The following is a 25,392-nucleotide window of genomic DNA, read 5'->3' as shown; positions in this document are numbered from 1 at the left end:
CTTTAAATCTCCCTTAGGCTTGTAACAAAATCTTCCTACAGATTCTTGGCTGCATCTCTGAGGGATTCATGACCAGTCGTGTTGTCTCGCAACAGGTCTAGAGGCCAAGACCCAGCTGTGAGCTGTGGTCTAAATCCTCCTCAGGGAAACGTGTTGTTGTCTGAACACAAGAAGACTGGTGTTTTTCTTTTTTCTGATTTATCCTCCTTCAAGGACACAGCACATTTGTATTAGTGGTGTTTGCTTAAGGCACAGGCATCACGGTTACTGTTATATGCAAGTTGGGGATTTGAGCAAGTCAAAATAAGTAGTATTAGTGCATAATTCATCCCACGTACATGTAGTTTTTCTTACAGGCATGATTGATAACTCAAATCATGCAGCTTTTTGATCAGAAGTGTGATTTTTCTTTTCTCGCCAATCATATGATTTTTTTGCAAGGTGAACGATAAAATAAGTGAATAAATCCCATAGAATTACATTGAAGTCATGTCTATAGTTCATATCAATTATTCACGTTTTTTGCATATCCCAACTTAAATTTTCATTTGTATGTAAATAATCAAATATTTAATCAAGTATTAAAGGGTTAGGTCACCCAAAAATGAAAATTCTGTCATTAATTACTCGCCCTCAAGTCGTTCCAAACCCGTAAGACCTTCGTTCATCTTCTGAACACAAATTAGGATATTTTTTGATTAAATAATAGACTGCAATGTCATTACCACTTTCAAACCCCAGAAAGGTAGTAAAGACATCGTTAAAATAGTCCGTGTAACTACAGTGGTTCAACCTTAATGTTATGAAGCGATGATTATACTTTTTGTGCGCAAAAAAAACTAAATAACTTTGTTCAAAAATCCCATCTCTTCTGTGTCAGAAAGCTCTCGGATTTCATCAAATATCTTAATTTGCGTTGCATTCAGAAGATGAACGAAGGTCTTACAGGTTTGGAACAACATGAGGGCGAGCAATTACTCACAGAATTTTCATTTTTGGGTGAACTAACCCAAAAAAACTTACCCAAATGCTCGTCGCCTGTCACTTGGAGTGGCCACACAGCGATAAAGCCGTCTGATTAATGTCTGGATGCTGGATGAAACTAATCTACAATACTTGTTAATTTTCTAGGTCTGTTAGTCCAACTTTGCAAAAACCGAACTGGTATGATTTTTCAGTAAGACTTAAGCTTATACATTACATTTTGTAAAAAAAACTCATTATTGCTTTATTATATTTTTTATTTATATAGAACAATTGTTTGTTACCACCCTACTTTTTTTCTTTTTTTTTTGATAGTCTGTCACAATATGAAAGAAAAGATCTGTTGCTACTTCTGTTTCATTGAGCGCGTTTACATGCACACCAATATGCTGATAATTCCCAAAAATCAGGTTCTTGAAATAACCCGTTGTCCCGGTTTACATGTAAATCGATAGCCCTGCAACGCAAGTAAACTGCATTTACAAGACTTTATTAATAAATCAGGTTATTTCCCAGTAGTACATCTAAACATAAAAAAGTATTCTAACATGTCAGCAGGAAATTTATGAACTCGTATATTATACTCTCATATTAGACTCCCATGCAGTCACAGATCCAGCATTTCCACTGAACTCGGCTACATGAGATGAAAGCACATTTTTATAATTTCGTATGTCAAGAAAGAGTCAAAGTTTGTGATATATATTTCCTCGAAAGGCTCGCTCTGTCTGGATGTGCTTAAATCCGCAGTAAGGGTGCTTTCCTGTCACATATCACACACGCGCACTTCAATAAGGCGGCAGAACGCAGCTTAATGTGTTTACTTGCCGGGAGAAATCAGGGTAAGGTGCAAAAAAACCTAGCTGTGTTGATCAGTTTATGCTTAAGCCGTTTATGGCTTTACTCCGATAAAGGAAAACAGGTTAACGTGTTTACAAGATAACATGCATTGTCGACTTAAGCATAATTGGGTTACGAGCGTGCATGTAAACGCACTCACTACGACTTTAAAGTTTGTGTAAGCGCATTTCTAGAACTCTATAGAAACTCTGTGAAAACCACTCAAAACATGAACATTTTTACACGAGCATACTCTACTAAAAAAATCTTTTAAATGATACTAAGTCCTGAGGAATCATTGCTAATTATTTAAAATCTGTCCTTGAATCCTAGCCACTGCTAGTTTTCGAGAGAAAAAAAAAACATTTATTCCACAGTCTGTGTGTCATGAATAATAAACCATCACTTGTCCCTCCTGTAGCTTACTGCAGGTTTTCAAAGTATATGACTCATTTCAAAGCCATTTACAATGAGTTCTGTCATTTTTAAGAGCTTTGCAGTGCCACTGCGTGACTGTCTAACTGTTCATTCAGTGTGAGAGTCATTGTCAGTGAATGTTCAGCGAAATGCATCAAGTTGAAACACTGGATCAAGGTGTTCTTTAGCTTTTAACGACGGCTACACAGATTGGCATCACTTTAACAGCCATCTCTAAGTGAACACTTTGTTACACGTCGGCCTATATCTATCGTGAATGTTACAGTTGATTGACTTTCCTAGTTAAGATGAGGTTCAACCCTTCAGCGAATCCAAGAATCGCTGGCACACAAATGGAACCACTTCAGATGCCATATGCAAGCACAGCTGCTTCAAGAAATAGAAAAAACCACTAAAACGTGTGCTCACAAAACCAGCAAGTGCAGAGAACACCCTCTGAATCGCTGTGTAATTTAACGGATGCTCTGGAGCATTGCTGTCTCATCTTTGCACGCTCGGGGAAACGCGCGGCTGTCGGATTGATCCTTCTCCCTGCGGCGTAATTGAAATTGCATAACAATATCACATCTCATTTTAGTACAGCTGCCGCTTCTGAGAGAAGCTGTTGGAAACTCGGGTGCTTCTGAATTAGAAGCTCAAGCCCGGGCCAACCTGCTCGCTCTGTAGTTGGCAAAGTACTTTAGTCTGAAGTGTTCAGCTCCATCTATTGCAGTGACTGTAAAATCTCATTCTAATTCCTTTCAGGATTACACAATTAGACATTAAGACCTACAGGGATACTCAAGGAGATGTGAATTGTGAAGTCCGGGGCACTGCCCTTTTGATTGTCACTGCACTCGACTGGAAAAAAATCCTTCATGTTATAAAGTGAACTCCAGTACAGTTCAGTTGATTTGAACTCCTTTATGCCCTAGAAGGGTGACACACCATGAAATTAAAACTGCCCTTTTAAAAAAACTGAATTAATTGGCTATATTTTACAGAATGCACTGTTACGCGCCTTCAGTCCAATCTGGTTCCAATGATTTATTCAAAGACACATGAACGTCGCTCAAGTGGATAAGCTGTCATTGTCTCGCATCAGTCTACTTGCTCCAAATCCCTTCATTTCATCGGTGATAAACTTGCAGAAAGTTGCTTTGCATTCATGTTCCTGCTTGACATTGATGTGTCAGAGCCTTTGATTAATTATTGATCTGAGAAGTCGAACGAAAATGGGGGCATTGTCTCCCATTATGTTCAGTGTTATTTATTTATTTTTTCTCCAGTGGCAGAACATTGCCATAAAAACATCCTCACATCTATATTTTATGTGTTCAGTGCCGGTTTTGGTCTCACCTTAATTTTAACACTGTTCTGATATAGTTTGAGATTTATCATCTTTCAAAAATCCATTTTTTTTCCAATGCATTTTTTTAAAGTGCTGGTGTGGCTTCCAATACGCTACTTAACATACAAATAGCTATTGACCAGACGGGTTTCCATGCCATCTACGATTTTTGGTAGTTTTTGTTGCTCTTTTGAGGTTTTATTAATTTATTTCCTTTCTACCCTTAAATGCGCTACAGTATATCTACAGTACCAAGGAGACTAGTCAGCCAGCAGTGCTGTTCAACAGAGATAAAGGTAATGGATAGTCCTAACAGTGCAGTTTACTTGTGGAGTTCTCTGCCCTTTTCATTTAGGAGTCCTGAGATTGATGCTTTTATTCTGGACCGCTGTGCCATTATAGTTCTCCACCTTGTTTGTGTTAATGATGGAGTTGATAACAGGGATGGTGAGTCAGATGGAGCAAATGCGTTCTGAGTTACTCCACCGTAACCCTCTCATCATGTGTTATCCAGGGCTAACTTATTCTACCCATCCCCCTGCCCTTGTGTTTAAAGATTCATGCTAGATAGGGGGTTCAAATGAATTATTGATGTTTGGCCCATCTTCTGCTGACCTAAACATCTGCTAGGTCAAACAAGTTGTAGATAATGGGTTAAAATGCTTTATTTATTCATTGTTATTCTCCAAGTGTTGGAGATGGTAGTGTTTGGCTTGGGGTCTAGGTATATTTGCTCTTTGTTCAGCAGTTCATTTTTGATTCTTTACCACATGATGTAGTGCATCATGAAATATAAAATCTGGCCACTTTTGATTATTTTTGTACAGTTCATAAATATAGGGGTCTTGATCATCAGGGTTCCCTCTGTAATGGAAAACCTAGAAATATGGCTTCAGAATTTGTGCTGTCAAATCGATTAATCGCATCTAACATTAAAAGTTTTTGTTTATAATATATGTTTGTATATATTATATGTATATACTGTGTATATTATATATTTGTGTGTGTGCATGTCTCTGTTTACTGTGTGTATGTATGTATATATTATATATATATATATATATATATATATATATATATATATGGGTGTCTACACACACACTCATATATAATAACATTATACATGCATGTATTATATATACAAAAACTTTTACGTTAGGTGCAATTTAATGTCAATTAATCGTTTTGACAGCACTAATAAATATCAATGATATCATATATGAAATAGAATATGTCTTTCCCAAAATTTTGAAAATATTTAATAATACACTAAAATATTTTTTAGTGAAAAATTGTAAGTGCAGTCCTTGCTGTAAAAGGATTTTTACAAATCATTATGCAATGAACTCGAACGACTGGATATATCATAGAAATTCATTGGTCAAAAAAAGAGTGGGAACCCTGTACCATGCAGCGTGTGTGTGTGTGTGGGCTGGACACCCTTGGGTCCAGAGGTTTCGTGCTGGGACACATCAGGAGCTCATAAACCAGCCCAGAATAGCAGTGTGTCAGACACCCTCCTAGCATTTGCCACTTTGGTGGAGCCTGACTGAGGTATTTATACTGCTGCCTCGAGCTACACGATTATGCCCAGCCCTGTGGAGAAGGTTCAAATCCGAGGATCACTGCGTCACGCTCTAAATTCAAAGCTATAGATCTTTCTCACTCAAAATCTAGTCTCACAGACACATACTTTTGATTTTAAGTCCTTAAGTCTAATCCAGTTTGCACTTATTCTGTCCAAGAACTACACACTCAGGACAAGACCAACCACAGATTGCTTTGTTTTATGTGCTTTTTAGGAATAGATCAATCTGAAATGGATGGATGGCACAAAACAGACTTTTTAAACATGATTTTGCTTTGCAATCAGACAATTGATCTAAATGAAGCTTTTGATTTTTCACATGTGTTTTCCATTTTTGTGTGCAATATGCACCGGACTGTCAGTGAAGGAACTGTGGCTGATACTACACAAACATAGTTGAACTAGTCTGGGTATTGTAACATTACCAGATGAAATAACATGTCTGCCATTGAAGTGCATAGTAAATAATGTCCCTCGGATTTTAGATGGCTTCATTAGAGTACTACTGCAGATCAATATGTGCAGTGATACAATCACATGAAACCACAGACAAGTGGCTGCTTTTCTCTGGCCCATTTTTCTCCAGAGCTCATTATAGCAGCATGTTGTGCTTGTTTTAGCCTCATAGTAAAATTAATTCAGATGGCGCTTGAAGATCAATCCTGTGAATTATTTAAACTCATCTTGTTACCCAGTGGTGTGCCTGGGAAAGAAAGGCAGACCTGTCACAAATGGCAAGTTGTGGGGTTTTTTTGTTGTCAATTTTTTTTTCCCTGATTACCATGACAACAACATGCTGTTTTTGGCACACAAACTTCCCTCATTCATCTGTTTGCCTTGCCTGCAGAGCCAAGACATTGTCAGCATCAAAATAACTTCCTTTTGTCAAATATTTGTGTGGAAAAAGCCTCTCTGGTCTCGTATGTGGCCCGTGTTTGTCGTCAACGAGAGACTGTCACCAGCTAATGAGAATTCTTACTCCTCCATGAGCAAGTGTTGAAACTGTTTGAGTTTAACAAGCTGGAAATAACTATGCCACATCAAGAGTTTCTTGAAATCACATTTGATTAGAGCCATACAGCTTTTATTGTAAACTGCTTTGAATGGCCTAAATTGAAGCTGAATTTGAAATGGAACACCATGTCAGGTCAAATTGCTGTTTCTATCTTTCCATCTTTATCACTGTCGGTCTACCTCTCTTCGGTCACCTTTTAGGTAAAAGTTAAATGTTCATTCCTTTTTATATTGTGATGTAAAAGTTCAAAGTTGTGTTTAAGTACTACTGTAGTTTCATGTTTGAGCATTAATATACAGTTTTTTTTAGAATATCTGTATAGATGCAAACAATAAATCATGCTTTCTTTGTCACTTTGAATGCTAACCATGAAATAATGGTTCTGAGGTAAGAAACATGACATGTTGTGACTTGACGCATTCTATTTTCTGCATGAATTTGTGTCCATTGTTCAATATTTTATGTATGAAATGCTTAATCATCACTGCATGAAAATAGGAACGCACAATATGTCGTTTAAATGTATTGGTTTTCTTTTTAAATTGGTATCTGTTGCTATTGATGATATGTTGGATATTTAATTGTGCATGTTTTTACATTTATAATTTAATTACACAAATTTTTTGCCAACCTCAAAATGAGAATTTTTGGTGATGCCTAAATCCAGCATTTAGAATGATTTTTTTGTGTGTTTTATTTTAATTTTATCTGTAAAATAGGGTAGAAATCTGATAATGATTATTTATCAGTAATCAGCCAGAACAAAATAATTAATAATAATAATAATTCTAAATAATAAAAATAATAATAATAAAAAAGTGCATCCCTACATTTGATCTGATGGATTAAACGAGGTTAAATGTAGCAGTATTGGGTTTATGTTGAACAAATTGGTTGAATGAACACTGTCTGGCAGTGTTGTGCTTTCAGTGTTAAACAGTCATGTGTTTAAGTCTGTACAAAAGCTACTGAAGACACAGCTCACTTTTAAATGTTCATTTAAATACAGTAAAGTTCCCCAGTGCCTCACTTTGTCTGAAAACCTTTTTGTTGTGTTGTTCTTTAGTGGACCAAAGCATGTTTGAGAACTGCAATGCTGCGGAACAGCCGAAGCTGAACTTTCGTCCAGCAGGCTCCACAGACACGTCTGCCCTGGCAGGATCCAGGACGGGTGGCAGCCAGCACCTAAAAAATGCCCTGAACTTGGGCAAAGCCATGGGTGCAAAGGTAAACGACTTGCTCCGCCGAAAAGATGCCAACAGCTTTGGAGACATTGGAGTCACAGAGGTGAATAAGAACGTGGAGCCAGTGTGGTCCAACCTGACTGAGATGGGACACAGTACAGCAAAAAACAGGTAAAGATTTCACACTCACAGCTGCAAGTGGCAATGACCTCAATATGCTCATTATATTCAATAAAAATAAAATTGCTAAGAAGTTGTCAGCCGTAGCACTTGCTTTTGACATTTTAATGACCATAGTGCTTCTACCGAGGCAGATTCAAGGCTGGACTGCGATATGTCCCAATCTGATACTCCCTATTTACTGTCCTGTCTAACAAATGTCAAATAAAAAAGGAAGTAAACAAAATGTTCCTCCAAACATGGGATGATTGTTGATCTGGTTCCAGTACACTTTCATCCACTAATGTTCAATGAATGTATTCCATCCAAAGTGTGTATATAAAGTCTGTATATATACAGACGTATATATGCAGTCCTGGTCAGAAGTATTGGCACCCTTGGTATATGTATATATATATATATATATATATATATAAAACATATATACAGTACATATTATGGCTGACAAAAATAACGTATTAGTATCTGCGATTATTAATATGTTCAGTTTAACGTGTTGAAATATTTAATGCAATTAATGCAGCATCCAAGTCCAATCCTAAGTTAACTTAAATTAAAAGTTATATATTTAAAAAATATATTAATTTAAATTATACTGTTATATGTTGAATGGCTATAATTACTAAGTTCTTCCAGAAATTGAGAAAAAAAAAATCTAAATGTGCGATTTAATTAGTCAGTTAAATCGATTGATGGCACTAATATATTGATCAGTTCATTCAGTCCTTACAGACCGTCATTCATCGTGGCAGATGGCCGATCATATTTTTCTGTTGCAGTTCACATCTCTTTCAGCTGTGAATGTGAAAACAGGAGAAATGTCTTTGAACACTGTTATTATATGAGAACCCCATGGGTTACTGCTGAGATTTGATTGACATCTCTGAGAGAGAGAGAAAAAAAGTCTTTTCATGCTGGCAACTGTATCCACCATCATTATCAGCAGCCTTCAAGAGAATGTACATGTGTCTATGAGTCATTGTGTGTGTGTTGCATCAGGCAAACTTTGACTTGTCAAGGGTTTGGTTTAATTGGCTGAAATCTTACCAGTTGTGCAACATCTAGTATACACATTCCTTCCAGCTTTTTTATTATACCTGCTTGTAAATATTATGGAAATAATGCATTTATGATCATAACTGTAGTGCTTGCTAAAACAGTCGTTGAAAGACATTACTAGGTCTCATACTTGGAATTAGCGCTTAAACAAATGCCTTAATGTTAGCCATCCTTCACCATTCGTGCCACAAGGATGAATGATATGTTTAAAACGGATAAATAAAATATCCCATAGACTTTGATTCTCATCAACTTTCATATCTTCAACAGACCAAGTGCAAATTCCACTATCATAAATAATAAATGAAATGATGCATTTACAAGAAACCAATTTCTTATCATCTCTAGAAAGGCTATTATTGCATAGCATGTGACATTATTGAGGGAATTGTGCAGTTATCGTGGGAGATTTATGGTAAGTTCACAATACGTAGACAATAATTTGACTGTGAGCATCTCATGTGACTTGAGGACCATGACATTATTGCATCTAATGTTCTTGTCCATGGACCTTTTTTAACATAATTTATAATATATCAACATATATATTATACTCTACCATTTAAAAGTTTGGATGAGACCTTTTTTTTTTCTTTTTTTTAAAGAAGTCTCCTCACCAAACAATCGAAAAATACAGTAAAACTAAATACTATTAAGATTAAAAATAATTTTTTTCTAGTTTTAATATATTTTAGAAATGTAAATTATTTATGTGAAGGCAAAAGCTAAATTATCAGCAGCCATTACTCCAGAAACATTTCTTATAATCAATGTTGAAAACAGTTGTGCTGTTTAATATATTTTTTCAGGATTCTTTGATAAAAAGAAAGTTAAAAAGAACATAATTTATTTGATGTAACCTTTGATTCATTTAATGCATCTTTCAGACAAAAAAATATTCAAGTAAAAGTTTTGTCACTGTGTTTACCTTTTTTAATAAAATGTATTAAATAAAAGAAGGTAAATGTATAATTATTATAAAAGAATTAGCAAAATGCAATTAACTTTTACATGGAGTATAATGTCAGCTGTCAACTTTCCAAAAGTATTTTAAGTAAAGAAGGCAAATCATAAATTGTCTTCTCATCCAAAAATGATTTTCTGAATTCAACAGTAAGACCGTTTTGCTGCTTGCTTTCCTCTTTACCCCTGTAGGCTTGATCTGTGCTATTAAATGTACCTTTAATAAGATTTGTTCAAATGAAGTGTACTCTTGTATTACAGAGAGAGATGATGTAGTCTTACAAATCTCTTTTTCTTTTTTAGTAGTATCATTTTGGACCACCATGCAAGAGAACTGAAGAAATTCAGCCCGCATATTTGCTCTGATCTTTCATTGTCATTCTGTCTTGCACGATCACATTGTGTCTTTGCTTTTTTCCTTCTCTCATACAGTCACATGTCCCTGGACTCCTTCCCTCGGCTTGATCCCCCGCCTCCCACCGGTAAAAAGCGTCTCCCACGTGCCCTGAAGACCACCCAGGACATGATGATATCCTCTGACCCCGTGGTGGCCTCCCCAGAATCCTCCTTCGTCTCCTCCCCTGACAAGATCACCAAAGATAAAGCTGAGCTTCAGTCTGAACCGAGCCTTGAAGAGTCCGGCCTTGAGAACCCTTCAGAACCCGGCGACCGTGTCAACAGCCAGATGGAGAAAAGGCCCGGATTAGAACTAAAAAACGAGCCCGCAGCTGTGGTGACGGATGAGAAAGATTCTGAGGCTGTCGATCAGTCACAGCTGCTGCTTTCTGTTCCAGATCTCATTCACAAAGACAATCTGGACCCAAAGAAACTGGCCAACTCGGAAACTAGAATGGCTTCCACCCCGTGTCCAGGGAAAGGGGGCTGCCGCATCAGCGTCACCGAGGGGGAACTGTTGGGGAACGGCACTGTGGATTACCGAACCCTCAACTTGGAGAACGAAGAATCCCACCCTGACCTGCTATCATTTGAATAACAGGCTTCCACAATGACAAAAGAGAGGCCAAAGTGGCTTGAATCAGTCATTTAGACTGCTTTCATTCTGCATTTGATATTTTGCCTTTTTAGCAAAGTACCACTGATTGTACTTAGTTATTTCGTAGATATAATTATTCAAATGATGAAAATCACTGGGGGGTTTTTGTATTCATAGCAGCATAATTCTTTGAAAGATTGTATTTTAAAGTATTTGTGGACCTGTAATTAAAAAAACATGATGAATCAATTAACAGAAACCAAAGTCAATACCACACTGCAAAAAAAGTATTTTTATTTAAGTATTTCTTGACTTTTTTTCCAGTCAAATATTCCAGTAGAATTTACTGGAACTTCAGATGAATTAATTTACTTGAAAAGCAACACTGCATAAGATATTAAGATGACTTCTCGTTATATCTTGAATATTAGTGTATTTTGTATTTCTCTCTGCAACATGACAGATTGACAGATTTTTTCACACAAGTATAAACAGTATAGACAAAACATTTATAATGTTACAAAAGATTTCTATTTCATATAAATGCTGTTCTTTCCAACTTTCGATTCATCAAAGAATCTTATTAAATATTTTAAGCGGCTGTTTTCTACATTGATAATGATACTAAATGTTTCTTGAGCACCAAATAAGCATATTCAAATTATTTTTATAGTATCACTATAATGACACATAAGACTGAAGTAATGATGCTGGAAAATGTAGCTTTGCCATCACAGGAATAAATTACATTTACAAATATTTTCAGATAAATGTTTCTGCTTTTTTTTTTATCAAGTAAATCCAGCCTTGGTGAGCATAAGAGACTTCTTTCAAAAAAATTGTACCAACTGCAAACTTTTGAACGATAGTGTACATTCTTGAAAACAAGTCTTATTTATGCAGTGTTGTAAAATTTGTCTCTAAAAAAGTATGTACATTTATCTTCTTTGAAGGACTTTTAGACATTTTTTACTGGAAAATTAGACAAAAATACTCATTAAGAATAGATTTTTTTCTGCAGTGTTACTGTAATACCTCTGAAGCTGTCTTTACTTTTTTTAAAGTGGGCAGCATTTCATGTCTTTGATTTTTTTTTTTTTTGTGCTTCATTTCGATTTTAAAAGCTTGACTTTATAGATGCTAGTGTTGTGTTTTATGACCACATCTCTGACCTTGTGCTCAATGTCATAATCACATGGCCTTGGGTCAGTCCATGAAGCAGTATGCACCTAACGGTAGCTGTATGTACTGCTTCCGTGTTGTTTTTGACACTGACCTCTAGATCAACTTTCAAAGTCTCATAGAGAGTCTAGGATCATACCTTAGCGATAATCGTCGAGGTGCTGATGGCTTGAGGAATGTCAGTAATGAGGCTCAGTCAACATGAAGGTATGCAGAAGGGTTCTGAAATTTCCTGGAATGCCATAACTCGACACTAATCTCGATCCTCGTCCTCTTGTTTGTGTAGACAGCCCGACTCCTGTGACATTCTCTCAGGCCTGGTCTTTATCACACACAATGGCTCCTCTGGAGAGATTTCGGGCTTTTCCGTTGCTAACAATGCCGCTATTTACACTCCCATTATTTATAGAGATACACTGTCAGCCTGCATATATGTACGGATGTACTGAGATGTCGATTGCAATTCAAAGCTGCAAGTCTTGGCATAAAATAGCTTTTATGCATTATGAAAGATGACTGAATGAAAGTTTTGAGTTGTCATGTATGTTTTGTACCACATGTTTTGGTTACACTACCGTTATACTATATGTGCAATCATGCATAATAACTCATAAAAGTTTGAACACTAAAATAAGAATTCAGAGTGTACATTTGCAGGTGATGAGTTGATGAATTAATATGGACCACTTGTACTGTGTTACTGGATCATCAGATATGAAGTCAAAGTATTTTATGAAATGCCTTTATAACTTCTATGTTTAAGTGCTGGCAAAACAACAGCTGAATGAATGAATGAAATAAAAGGATATTTATCTTATAGTTTTAGCTTTTTTAGACGGTGTTTAGAGTTAAGAAGATTCTTGATGGAAACTTAACATGGCGGGAATGTTATTACTAATTTTTCTGTGATGATTTATGTATTTTCAATCAAAGTGGTCGCATCATTGTCACAGTTTGTTTGAATGAAGGAAAAAGAATGTTGAAGGAAAAAAAGGCATGTATATGAAGGTTTTCAGTGCACTGAAATGTATTTTGAGAAGCTGGATATATTAAAGTGATTTCCCATTATACAAATAGTCTATTCATGACACGTTTTGGGTCTGGGTGCTGTTATTTTCAGGAAATGGATTTTATGCAACTTATTTTTCATTCAAGGCAATTTATAGAAGGGAATTTACAGGGTCTGTAATAAATGTAACTGCAATAAAGCAGGACTATGATGATTGCAGTGCCTGAGACATGCCACTAAACCTGCAAGCTTTTGTTTATCAGAGCTGATTCTTAACCAGGGTTTTGGTCCAATAAGAAATACCTCAGTCTTATCCGAATTTAATAGAAGAAAATTACTGGTCATCTGATGTTTTACACATTCTGTCAACTTGGAGAGATTTCTTGCAACTTTAGAGATTTTATCTGGTGGTGATGAAATGTATAACTGAGTGTCATTGACATAACAGTGGAAACTAATTCCAAGTTTTCTTATAATATTACCAAGTGGAGGCACTACCGTTCAAAAGTTTGGGTTCGGTACGATTTTAAATACTTTTAAAAGAATTCTCTTCTGCTAACCATGGCTGCGCCTATTTGATTAAAAATACAACAAAAATCAGTTATAGTATTAAATATTATTCCAGTGTAAATCAGCTGTTTTCTGTGTGAATATATAGTAAAGTGTAATTTATTCCTGTGATCAAAGCTGAATTTTCAGCATCACCAGTGTCAGTGTCTTCAGTGTGAAATGATCCTTCACAAATCAGTATAATATGAGGATTTGATGCTCAAGAAACATTTATTATTATTATCAATGTTGAAACAGTTGTTGGTCTGTCAGTTGTACAGTTTTTTTTTTTTTTTTAGGATTCTTTGATGAATAGGAAGTTCAAAAGAACAGCATTTGTTTGAAATAGAATCTTTTGTAACATTATAAATGTCTTTACTGTCACTTTCGATCAAATTAAGTATTGATTTCTTTCCTCCAAAAAATAAAAATAAAATTCTCACTGACCCCAAACTTTTGAACGGTAGTGTATATTGAAAATTGCAGAGGGCCTAACACAGATCCTTGTGGCACTCCATAATTTACTGACGTTAGCTTAGATGTTTCCCTGTTTAAATGGTAAAGGTCTGATAGGTACGATGTGATGAGAGACCAGTGTTATTTCTGAGCAGAAAACTCTTTGAAAGAGAGCGGAAATACTCGACCATTGGGAAGGAAGGTCTTGCCATTGTGGACTCCCTGCGGTACTACTTGCTTGGGCGTGAATTCACATTAAGAACTGATCATCGTGCGCTGAAATGGATGCACACCATGCAGAACAGTAACTCAAGGATACTGCGCTGGTGTCTGACTTTGCAGCCTTATGTTTTTACAATTGAGCACTGTCCGGGTAAGAAAAACCTTATCGCTGACTATTTATCCCGTTTGCCTAATTTAGGACCACACATGTGCCAAACTGAAAGAACCACACTAAACAGTTTTGTGAGATCTTTATTTTCTGTTTGTTTTACTCTAGTGGCAGTCACATGAAAGGTGCACATTCCATGGTGACTGTTATCAAAGTGGAACATACAAGGTGAAGTTGAACAAACAATGTTTTAATATTAATGTTCATGTCTCTTTGTCTTTGTCCTGGAAATGCCTAGTAGGAGGGGCCGCGAACAGGAAACCGATTATATGTCATCCTGAAGGGGAGGATATGGTCTATTAAGAGTATTTAGACCTAAATCTCATGAATGTTTGTGTTTGAAGGTTTTCTAAGTGGCAATTAAACTGGTTAAAGATAGACATTATCAATGTATAGTTGGTAAGGTTGCCAATACTCTGAGAACCATGAAATGTAGTTAATAACTGGTGAAGAGTTATTGGTCAGTTTGAAAATGAAGGAGGAGATTAAAACTTATAAAAGAACAGATGAAATGTTTGAAGGGAGGAAAAAGGGGGTGTTTGGTTGGATCAGTAGCCAACTGTGTAACTTATTTTTCCCATGAGTTGTTTTTTTGTTTTTTTGATGAGTTGTAGCCCTTGTTAGGGTTAGGGTTAAACTTGGACTTACAATGGACATTTTGCTATGGACTGTGTTGCACTTTTTTGGAATTTGTGGCACCCTGAATTAAATGAGAATTTTCCATGGACATTTCTGAAGGTTTTCCTTTTCTTTTTTTTCTTTTTTTTTTTCTTTTTTTTTTTTGCTGCTTGTTTAGCCAATGCACTGACCATCCTACAACATACAATCTAATCCATTTTAATGCCTGTCCCCAATAGCAGTGTAATTTTGTAGTTGATCTAAGTTAATAATATCAAATCATATTAAACTTCATTTTGACAAGCGTAGGCTATGGCATGCACCTATAGGAAGAGGGAAAACAAGGAAACTGCCTGTAATTGACCATTGCAATAATCATTCTTTTAACTAAATAGATAATATTATATTGTGATAAGACATATACTATTATAATTATTATTGTTTATTAAATTATTTAATGATCTATTTGGAAAATGTCCGACTTCTGATTGGGTGGGCCACAATTCAACCTCACCCGTAGCTAGTTTGGCACTGTGTCCAACTCAATACCTAGTTTGTAGATTCATGCACATGGACACTGCAGAGCATTTTCAGATCACCACAATACCATGTGAACTTAAAACTGCCTATTTCTTTTCATTTTTTTTATTTTTTTATTTCTTTTTCTATTATTATTAGCTGTCAACTTCCTGGTTTTACCTTTTTAATTTACAACTGAATAAAACAATTATTTAGACCACAATTTTAGCCTATTTACTATTTCTTTTCTCTTTTTTTTGTCCACTTCCCCAACTCACCAGAATTTATTTAAAAAAGGGTGATTATCTTAAGAGTGTCAGTGAGAGAATTTGGGCCAGTGGGCAGGTCTCTCTATCCTAGTTTCACAGTCTATTGTAGTCATGTCCAGTGTTTAACGGTTTCTTTTCCTAAAACATAACCTTTTGATCACTGCCAGCCAGACATCCTGTTTAGACTGACTACTTTAAGCATGAAGGTAGCTTTTAAGCTGAAGAAAAGGTTTTGCATATGGGTAGAATGACGAATGACAATAGAGTAGTGAAATCAGTTTTGGAATTTAATTATTCGTCAGTATATATTTATGGTGTTGGTGTGGAATTGATCCCATGATTGTTACATCAGCCCAGATACTTTACTCCAAACTTTTCTGTGCAGTTTGATCTGTTCATCATTGCCATTATTACTGGTGTTTGTGATTCAGTACATAATGAAATAAAATGTGATTCAGGTAAAATGCCTTAAATTGCATGTGATTTACTTAGCCTTACATTGTGCTACTAGATATTTATATAGTGCGTTTATATATATATATATATATATATATATACTTCCGTTCAAAAGTTTGGGGTCAGTATGATTTTTCTTTTTTTTTAAAGAAATTCATTATTTTATTCAAGCAAGGACACATTAATTCGCTCAAAAATGACACTTAAGACATTTTCATTGTAACAAAAAAAAATTCTGATAAATGATGTTCTTTTGAAACTTCTATTAATCAAAAAATCCTGAAAAAAAAATCAGTTTTCACTAAAATATTAGGCGAATCAGTGCTACTGATTTCAAAACATTTCTCAAACCAGCATATTAGAATGATTTCTGAAGGATCATGTGGCACTGAAGACTGGAGTAAACTGAAAAGTCTGATTTAACATGACAGGAATACATCTTTTTAACTGTATTTTTTGATGCAGCCTTCTCGAGTATGACATGTCTTTCAAAAACAAAAAAAACCTTCCCGACCCCAAACTTTTGAACAGTTATCTATAAAGTTCTTTTGGACAAAATGTCTCTACAAAAAAATTGCTGATGTTGAGATTTTAGATCAAATGAGACATTTTTCAGATTGGATGTATCATGTCGCTGGAGGAGGAAGAAGGGATACTTTAATTTAGTGCTGGATTTCTTGCAGGAGGTGAAGAATGCATTGTCAGAATTCATTTGGTGTCCTTGTACATCTCTCTGCAGAGATTTTTTTCTTGTCTCTTTTACAGTCCTATTTACCCTTGAGTATTTAACTTTCTGTATCCCCAAAAAATATGAAACCGGCCTGAATGATCCCTTATACAATATTACTACTACTACAAAGTTACTACTAATAATTTACTACTATTGATTATTAAACGATACTTGAATATCTGGTCATTTTGTTCCTCATTTAAAGTTTTCTCTTTTAAATTTTAAGATGGTTGAGATATTGTGAAATTATCTTTATCAGCACATATACAGTAATAATGGTTCCTGTAAATAATCAGTTTTTTTTTTACGTTGTTGTTCTTTTGCACATTTTACTCACTGGGAAAGTTTTGTATTTTATGTTGTTAATGTTAGTGGGGTTGGGGGGGGGACTCGACTTCCATCCAAATCGAGTGCTTCCTGTTGCACACTTACCACACTTGCTTTTGCCAATGCAGAGAAAAGACTCCGTCTCTAAAGGGTCATTTAACAAACATATCAGACTCATGATTATGAACCAAATTCTTGCATCATTTGCATCTTGCAACTTGCAGGTCAGCAGTTGATGAGTGACACTGACGTTTGGGCTGGACTTTTTTGAAAGTTATATCAAACTGACTGAAAACAAAACAGGGTTCACAAACTGTCTAAATATGTTCATCATGGTCCATTTCTGTACATTATAAAGAGTATAAACTATATATAATCGCATCTCAGTAAGCCAAGTCAACATTTGAACCGCTTTAAAGTTGTTGTTTTTTTGTTTTTGTTTTTTTACTTATCATTAGATATCTGACTTGTTGAAACCCAATACTTGCATTTAAAAGTGTAATTTGGCAATTTCTCTCAAAAATCCTGTCGTCACCGTCGAAGAATGAATTGTGGGGTAGGCAAGGCCGCGAAGGATCCATCTGCTGTATCCCTCATTTCACTGGAAACGAATGACGCATTTGGAGCCTTCGAGTTGGGACAGTCTTTGGGACAGCATGCGGTGACGCAATCGACCTTCGAAAGATGCAGCCTCTCAATTGGGATCCAAAAATATATCGGCTTCTCGAACAAGAAAAAATTTAGGGCGGGACTTAATTTTGTCCATTGGGAGCTGATTGGATGTTTGTGGTTTGCTATTGTTATGATGTCATATGAGTGACAGACTGTCCCACCCTTAAACACATCAGAGAAGCGAAGAGATTTCACTGCAAGTTATTTTGATTAAAGATTACGAGGGCAGATGAATAAAAAAAATAATGATGTGCACAGATAAATAATTTATCATAAACACTCCAATATTCCATCAAATAAGAATGGTCCATTTGGATTTCATGGTGACTTGAAAGCAATAGTCTGCAGTCTGTGTATGCTAATATGATAGTTCTGAATTTACATGACAATGACCTTCCTGATAAGGTGGCCTAAAACCTCATGTTGGCCTACTTTGATAAGCATAATACCTAATTGCAATAAATGAATGATTTATTCTTAATAGTGTTGAATATTAATTCAAAATGAAATCTGTGACCCACAACAACTTAAACAGTTGAATGCATACGTGCATGGATGAATCAATGAATATTGTTAACAAAGGACATTTCATTTACATGAGGATAACCTCTGCTTCTTCTTCATCTGTCATGTATTATTTCATATTTAAGATCATTTGAAGCAACACTTCTTTTTTCTTGATGGGTTTGAGAATTGTGTTGGTATTCATGGATTGTACTCTTTGTTGTTTCCCTTGTACATGTTCTTTTTGTGTGGTATTAGCAAGCATGTCATTAACATTTGAAGGCCACTTTTCTAATGTTTCTAATTCATAACAGCATTTCCCCGTCTCATAAATATGTTACAAAATATCTTTCTATTTGAGATGCAGAAAAGTTCAATACTTGATTATTGTAATGTACTTTTGGCTGGATGCCCCAGTATTTCCATAAATAAGCTGTAGCTTGTTCAAAATGCAGTACCAGAGATCAACTAAATCCAGAAAATATGATCTTATCAGTCCAATATTCTCACACAAATGCAGAAGCCCCATTTTTATTTATTCTACACACTGAAGACTCATTTGTTTAATCAGGTTAAATGAAGTGTCCTTATGATCCCTTTCTTACCACTATTACTTTACCTTATTAGAGACATTATCATCTTTTTTTTCATTCCTTCTCTTTACCTGCACCTTGGGACACCCAGATCTAGCCAAATTCACAATTCAAGACCGAAGCTTGTGATAAGACAGTTTACACAGAAATGGAAATTCTAATCATGTATTCACTCGTTTCAAAGCTGTAGGCCCTTCATTCTTCTGTGGAACACAAAATAAGTTGTTGGGTTTTTTTTCATAGAGTGATAATCAATGTTGTTTTGGACCCCAACAATATTCAGAATATCTCTTTTTTGTGTTCTGTTGAATAAAATAAAATGCATACAAGTTTAAAACAACACATGACTGAGTGCATGATGAAAGAATTTTTGTTTTTAGGTTAACATTCCCTTTAAGTCTGCAACTAGTTTGCGCTTAAAAAAAACACACAGAAACTGGTTTCAAATCTTCTCCATTCTAAATTTCATTCTAAAAACACAGGTAGTATGTCATAACCTTGCGATCGAATTTCACATCATGCATGTCCACAGACATGAGCAATGAATACTGTATTTGTTCATGTAAATTTCTCTCTAGCCTACTGTGTCCCTCTCTCTTTTCAAACAAACTTCTCTGTCAAAGTAAACTGTATTTGAGATAATGCACAAGGAAATATGAAAATTGAAAAAACCTGTTCAGAGTCCTTACCAACAAAATCATTTCATTATCAATATCATCAATTGCATTAGTTCCTGTGAGTGTATTGCAGTAACATTTTGGGACTATAGTGTTTTGTTTTTCTTGTTCTTGTTCATTCCAGTTTTGCACTCAGAAACATTTTATACAACAGTCTATTGATAGTGAGCATCTAGAGCAGTGAAATGATGAATTATGAGGCTGTACAACAGACGATTTTCTAAAAGTGAGCCCTAAGTTAAATAATTTGAATATATCCGATCATACTTAAACCCTTTTGCATGATTAATGAGCATTCTAATGCTAGAGTCTGTCATGCACTAAAGTGAATGAATATTTGGTATATTCAGACTGCTCAATTTTCTAATCTAAACCTGATTAAACATCATGTAAAGATCAGTCTTTCCTAGATGAGATGGCTTTCATTTTCATGCTGAAGGTATGGATCTTCATTATGTATGAATGATGTTTTTAATGAACAGTATACCTAGCAGGATCCCGGAAAGTTAAGTTGAACAATAATTAATATTACATGCTATCTGGGCTTGTTTCTAAAAACATACAATTATGAATGGGTTTCATTTGAAATACACTAAAAAAAAATCATGTTCGGGTCATATGGATTATGGAAAAAAAAAATATTGGTTGATATTGTTGACCCAAACATGGGTTGAAACAACCCAGCATTTACTAGAACACGTCATAAATAATACTACTAATTAAAAAAACAGCAGAAATCAACTTGAGAAGCTATACAGGTGTCAAAGAACACTATTAGTACCAAATAATATGAATTGTTAAACATAGCCATAAGCAGTATTTAACAGGGGTTTCATGGGGAAAAGAGCCGATCATTTCTACAACTGCCAAGTGAATCCTAAAATAGCCTACTGACATAAAATAAAATAAAATAAAATAAAGGTTTGAATTTAGATTCAAAGACTTTGTATCTGCCAGTATAAATTAGCCTACACTAACTGTAACCGTGGTGTGGCACAAATCTTGGATATTCATATCTAATTTGGTTATATTATTAATGTAGACATGTATTATTAATGTAGACATGTATTAAAGCAGTAATGAAATATAGGCCAAATTACAGACATTTTTGTTATAAGCTAGCAGTTTTGTTCATTTGTATTTATACTAAACATAATTAGTTTATAGACTAACACCGGCCCCCAGGTGTGTCCAATACAACACGAATCTGGCCCCCTTTAAAAAAGTTTAGTCACCCCTAACTTAAACTTTTCAACATTTCTGTTTTTTAAACTAGAAACTCCAAAGTACTTCCAATCACACTGTAGTATTTGTTGTAGCCTACAGAGTCTTCAGCCTGCATGACTCTTTATTCAATAACAATATTCAGCTCGATGTCCAGTATGTAACCAGTCCAGGAGGGTTATTACTGTGCAATGTAGAAAAATAATCATGTCACCGGCAGGGTGCTAAACAAAGATGACATGCTGCGTATTCACAAATCCTGCCTCCTGTTTACATTCCAGCTCCCGTTCATCTGTCTGCCAAGAGAAAACCCAGAACACTGTTTGTGTATAGAGACTCTGCAGGCACAATCCTGATGAACAGAGTTCGGTTTGTTATTGTGTTACTATGGTGACACAGTCACTGCTGTGCCTTTCTGCAGCCATACTGAGCAAAAGCCCAGGCATTTTTTGAAAATCAAAAATTACCACTTGCATAAAAAGCGATGTGAAAATAAATGTTTGTTTTGACAAGAATCATCCAATGAACAACGGCGGCTAAGGAGAAATTTAGAAAAATTCTATTGCTAATGTTTTATGTGTACAATTGAAGAGCTTTTAAACTCCAAAAAGTATGTCCAGATTTAATAACAACTATATACAAGACTCAAGTCTGAAACTTCAAAAAGGACACAAATGCATCATAAAAGTGGTCCATATGACTTGTGCAGTATTTTTGTAGTCATCTAAAACCATATACACTGTAAAAGATTACCAATAAGTTGACAACATTGCTTCTTCAACTTATTAAAATAAGTTAAGCAATTTTCAACTTTTTTATGAGTTATACAAGGTTTTTTAAAGTCAGTTTAATGCCATTTAAGTTGAAATGACATAAACATCCAAGTTGATTGTAATTCAAAATTTTAAGGCAGCAACTTTTTTTTTTTTACAGTGTAATAGCTTTGTAATAATTGAAATCAGTGAATCAATAATCCAATTACAGAAGTTAGCAGCTCACTGAAGAGGAACATCAGTGATTTCTCACACAAAGTTGCCAAAGGCTTCAGAAGACTTGAGTCATATATGGACCACTTTATGATACTTTTATGAAGCTCTTGCGTCTTTTTTTGGGCTTGAAAGCTACAGTCCCCATTTGTTGTAATTGTATGGAAAGATGACAAATACATTTCTTCAGAATTTCTGTTTTTGTGCTCTATTGCAGAAAGAAAGTCCTGGGGGAATAACATGAAGCAGTGTAAATGACAGAATGACAATATTCATTATTGGGTGTATCCTTTTAAACTTAAAACACACAATCCAGATCACTTACTGAAACTTCTTACCAGAAATAGGGAAGAATGTCAGGACTGGGAACTGATGGACAGTTAGATGTACCTGAGATCTGGAGACAGCGGCGTCGATAACAATCAGCCATCATTGAATGCAGTGTGCTATAATGCATAAGACTCCTGACCATGTGGGTATGGCCATCTTTCCCTGTAATCACAACAACCATTGATGTTTGGGTCTCACACAGATTCCCATCAGTGATATCCTGACCTCCGAGTGGTAAAGAGAACACAATGAGACTGCATGACTCAGCTTCAACCCACTGAGTTATCATTTATCTGTCTTATTGATCGTCACAGTGCAGCACACGTGTGTAGTATGTTTGTTTCAGATAAGGAGCTATGTTGAGTAAAGAGCTTTTTCTCCAGTAGGTTCCTGTTTTTATCTCATGGGGAATATGGTATTCCTCTGGGTTTGCATGGTTAGGCTACGTCTGAGTGAGAGGGTGAAAGAGTCGAAGGAAGAGAAAGAGGGTGTCTGCTCTATTTTTAACTAATTCAAAATCGTCAGTACAGTGAAAATAGCTGGCATTATTAAGGAATGGCCAGGGTAATACAGCAGCAAAGTAAATCCACTCTTCTGGCTGCCTCAGACCTGTGCTCTGTAGTCCCAGCTTACGATTCCACCCACCATAACCAAAGGCAATGTTTTACATTTTTGCTGTTCAGTCAAGTGTGGTAAGGCATGAAGCTCCAATATTTCATTCAGGCTTGGGTCCAGTTCTAAGATATATATTTGTATGTATGCATATATATATATATATATATATACTAGGGGTGGCACGGTTCACAAAACCCACGGTTCGGTTTGTATCACGGTTTTAGGGTCACGGTTTTCGGTTCTGTACGGTTCTTGTTGTTATTTATTCTTTTGATCTTTAACACTCCAGAAATGTACTTCAGCATATGATATACAGCTTAATTATCCACAATTTAGGATACAGTATTAACAAAAATGTTATATCATGCAATCATGCACAAACTGAATTTGACTTGACTTTAAGCACATTATTGGGACCATCTCCGAGGAAAGCTAGGTGACATTTTGATACAGGAAGAGAGAAGACATTGATGACATGCTTTTTGTTTATTTGGCAAAAAAAGTAGAATATGTATCACTATCTCTACATGAACTTATGTGTATTTTTAGCACACAAAGATTACAAATTTACTTGCATTTATCAAACTACCAACTTAAGTGTAGCTCTTACAAAAATTGTATCTTTTAAAAGAAAAAGAGAGGAACTCTTAAAACTCTCTTTTAAATAAGTCAAAATACATTAAACATAATTGCCTGTAATTAGGCTATAGCAATAGCAAAGGCCATAATCATAAAGTGAAACATAAGTTCAACCTCAACACAAAAACAGTATCAACAATGCTGAGAGTGAGGATACACTTTTTTCACTTGAAATTAAAGTGCAGTATTTGGAAACATATGACTGGAGTTCTTATCTAAACTTAAAGTGCCACTGTAGCTATAGATTTAAATATCATAACATGAAATCCAAAAATGTTCCCACACACCGGACTTATACGACGCTGGCACATCCTCCAACCCACAGTCACCAGATCTCAACCCAATAGAGCATCTTTGGGATGTGGTGGAACGGGAGCTTCGTGCCCTGGATGTGCATCCAACAAATCTCCATCAACTGCAAGATGCTATCCTATCAATATAGGCCAACATTTCTAAAGAATGCTTTCAGCACCTTGTTGAATCAATGCCACGTAGAATTAAGGCAGTTCTGAAGGCGAAAGGGGGTCAAACACAGTATTAGTATGGTGTTCCTAATAATCCTTTAGGTGAGTGTATATATATGCGCATGCATACATTGAATGAATGATTCAATGACTCACTCATAAAGACTTCACTTGTTTCATTGCTGGATGAATCAGCTTTTTTGAACAAATCTCTGGAATGAATGATTCAGTGACAAATGCATATTTAATAATCACTTGTCACCACCTGTATCCTATACATGACAACTGCTCTCTCTGGGTCAGCCGCAGCGCAAACGCAGATTTAAATGTTACGCTGTGACCGTACTTGTCAAAGGTTTAAAGGTTTAATAGACATAGCCGAATCGTAATCATTTAGGAAGCTCAACATTCACGTGGGAGTTTGAATCAAGATTGTGAGGTTTTAACGATTAATCGTGAATATATATGATTATATGTACAGGCAAAACTATTCAGAAGTTCAAACAGTACACAGACCCAAAAGCTCCATAAAGTATCATAAAAGTATATATATATAATTATATATTATCATATTTTCTATATTAACAAAATAAATTAAATAAAACTATGCAAAACAATTAGTTCAACTTTCCTCAACAAGCTGCATAATTTGAGGTTTCATTTATATGTGTGGCAGAAATGATGCGGTATGTGTGTGCTGAAGATAATACAAAGGTTAAGGGGTTTATTGAAATCTTGAACCACAAGTATGAGCTTTAGAAATATTGATGCTTGGCTTAGAAAGCACCACTAAAGATGTATGGGCTTGGACTAGGAGCAGGATTGAGAATTTTTAAATGGGATATTCCTTCTCTCAAAATAACACAAAATCCATTGAGCGAAATACAGCCTTATGTTGTACGGATTTTTCCTGCTATGTTTCAGGCAAAGCTTGTTGACGGGAAACAGGCTTTCATTCCTGAGGAGGATAGAACAGTATGTTGGCGTAAGCATGTTTGCTTTTAGGGAACATGCTAATTGTGCAACAAGTCCCAGGTGCTGTGTAGACGCATGTGCATATCTTCAGTGTGAAGATAAACACTTGGGTATCCAGAAGGCAGTGAGCCTAAACCATTACATCCTCTGGATTCCTCCGTCATTCTGCCATACATATTCTGAAAAAAGATTGTGCAGCCATGCATGGGTGTTTTGCAAATTCAAGTGGGAAAGACTGCAACGCAGGTTAACATTTGCTTTCAACACCACAAGTCTGAGCAAGCTCTAATTAATACCGCCTCATTAAAACGGCTCCTCTTTTGTAATTCATTGAGTTGACAGTGTTGGGAAACTGCCTACCTCAATGAGAGCCCTGTACAAGGCCTCTTTTATTAAACTGCAGTAAATTGCTGAACCTTTATACTGGCAGGGATGCGGAGCAATAGAGAACTGCACGAAACTGACAATACAGATGGGGGTCTTTGGAATCCACTGTTTAAAAACTCAAGGTTGTTAATATTTTTAAAAAAATATTATTAACATTTAAAATACCTGTTTATTTTAAAATGCAATTTATCCCTGTGATGGCAAAGCTGAATTTTCAGCATCATTACTCCAGTCTTCAGTGCCAC

General features: G+C 35.6%; 1 protein-coding gene across 1 annotated transcript in view; it reads left to right on the top strand.

Annotated features, from left to right (window-relative positions):
- The window catches only part of nos1apa (nitric oxide synthase 1 (neuronal) adaptor protein a), a 112,364-nt gene extending 101,579 nt beyond the window's left edge, over positions 1–10,785 (top strand). The window contains exons 11-12 of the mRNA XM_056259780.1: positions 7,262–7,550; positions 10,014–10,785. Coding sequence (XP_056115755.1) covers positions 7,262–7,550; positions 10,014–10,575 — 851 coding nt within the window. The 3' untranslated portion in view covers positions 10,576–10,785. The remainder of the gene's footprint in view (positions 1–7,261; positions 7,551–10,013) is intronic.
- Positions 10,786–25,392: the final 14,607 nt, after the last annotated feature.

The sequence above is a fragment of the Rhinichthys klamathensis genome, unplaced genomic scaffold, assembly GCF_029890125.1.
Source record: "Rhinichthys klamathensis goyatoka isolate OS25496 unplaced genomic scaffold, OSU_Roscu_1.1 h1tg000007l_1, whole genome shotgun sequence".
Classification (NCBI taxonomy): domain Eukaryota; kingdom Metazoa; phylum Chordata; class Actinopteri; order Cypriniformes; family Leuciscidae; genus Rhinichthys; species Rhinichthys klamathensis.
This window is presented reverse-complemented; position numbering and strand designations above follow the sequence as displayed.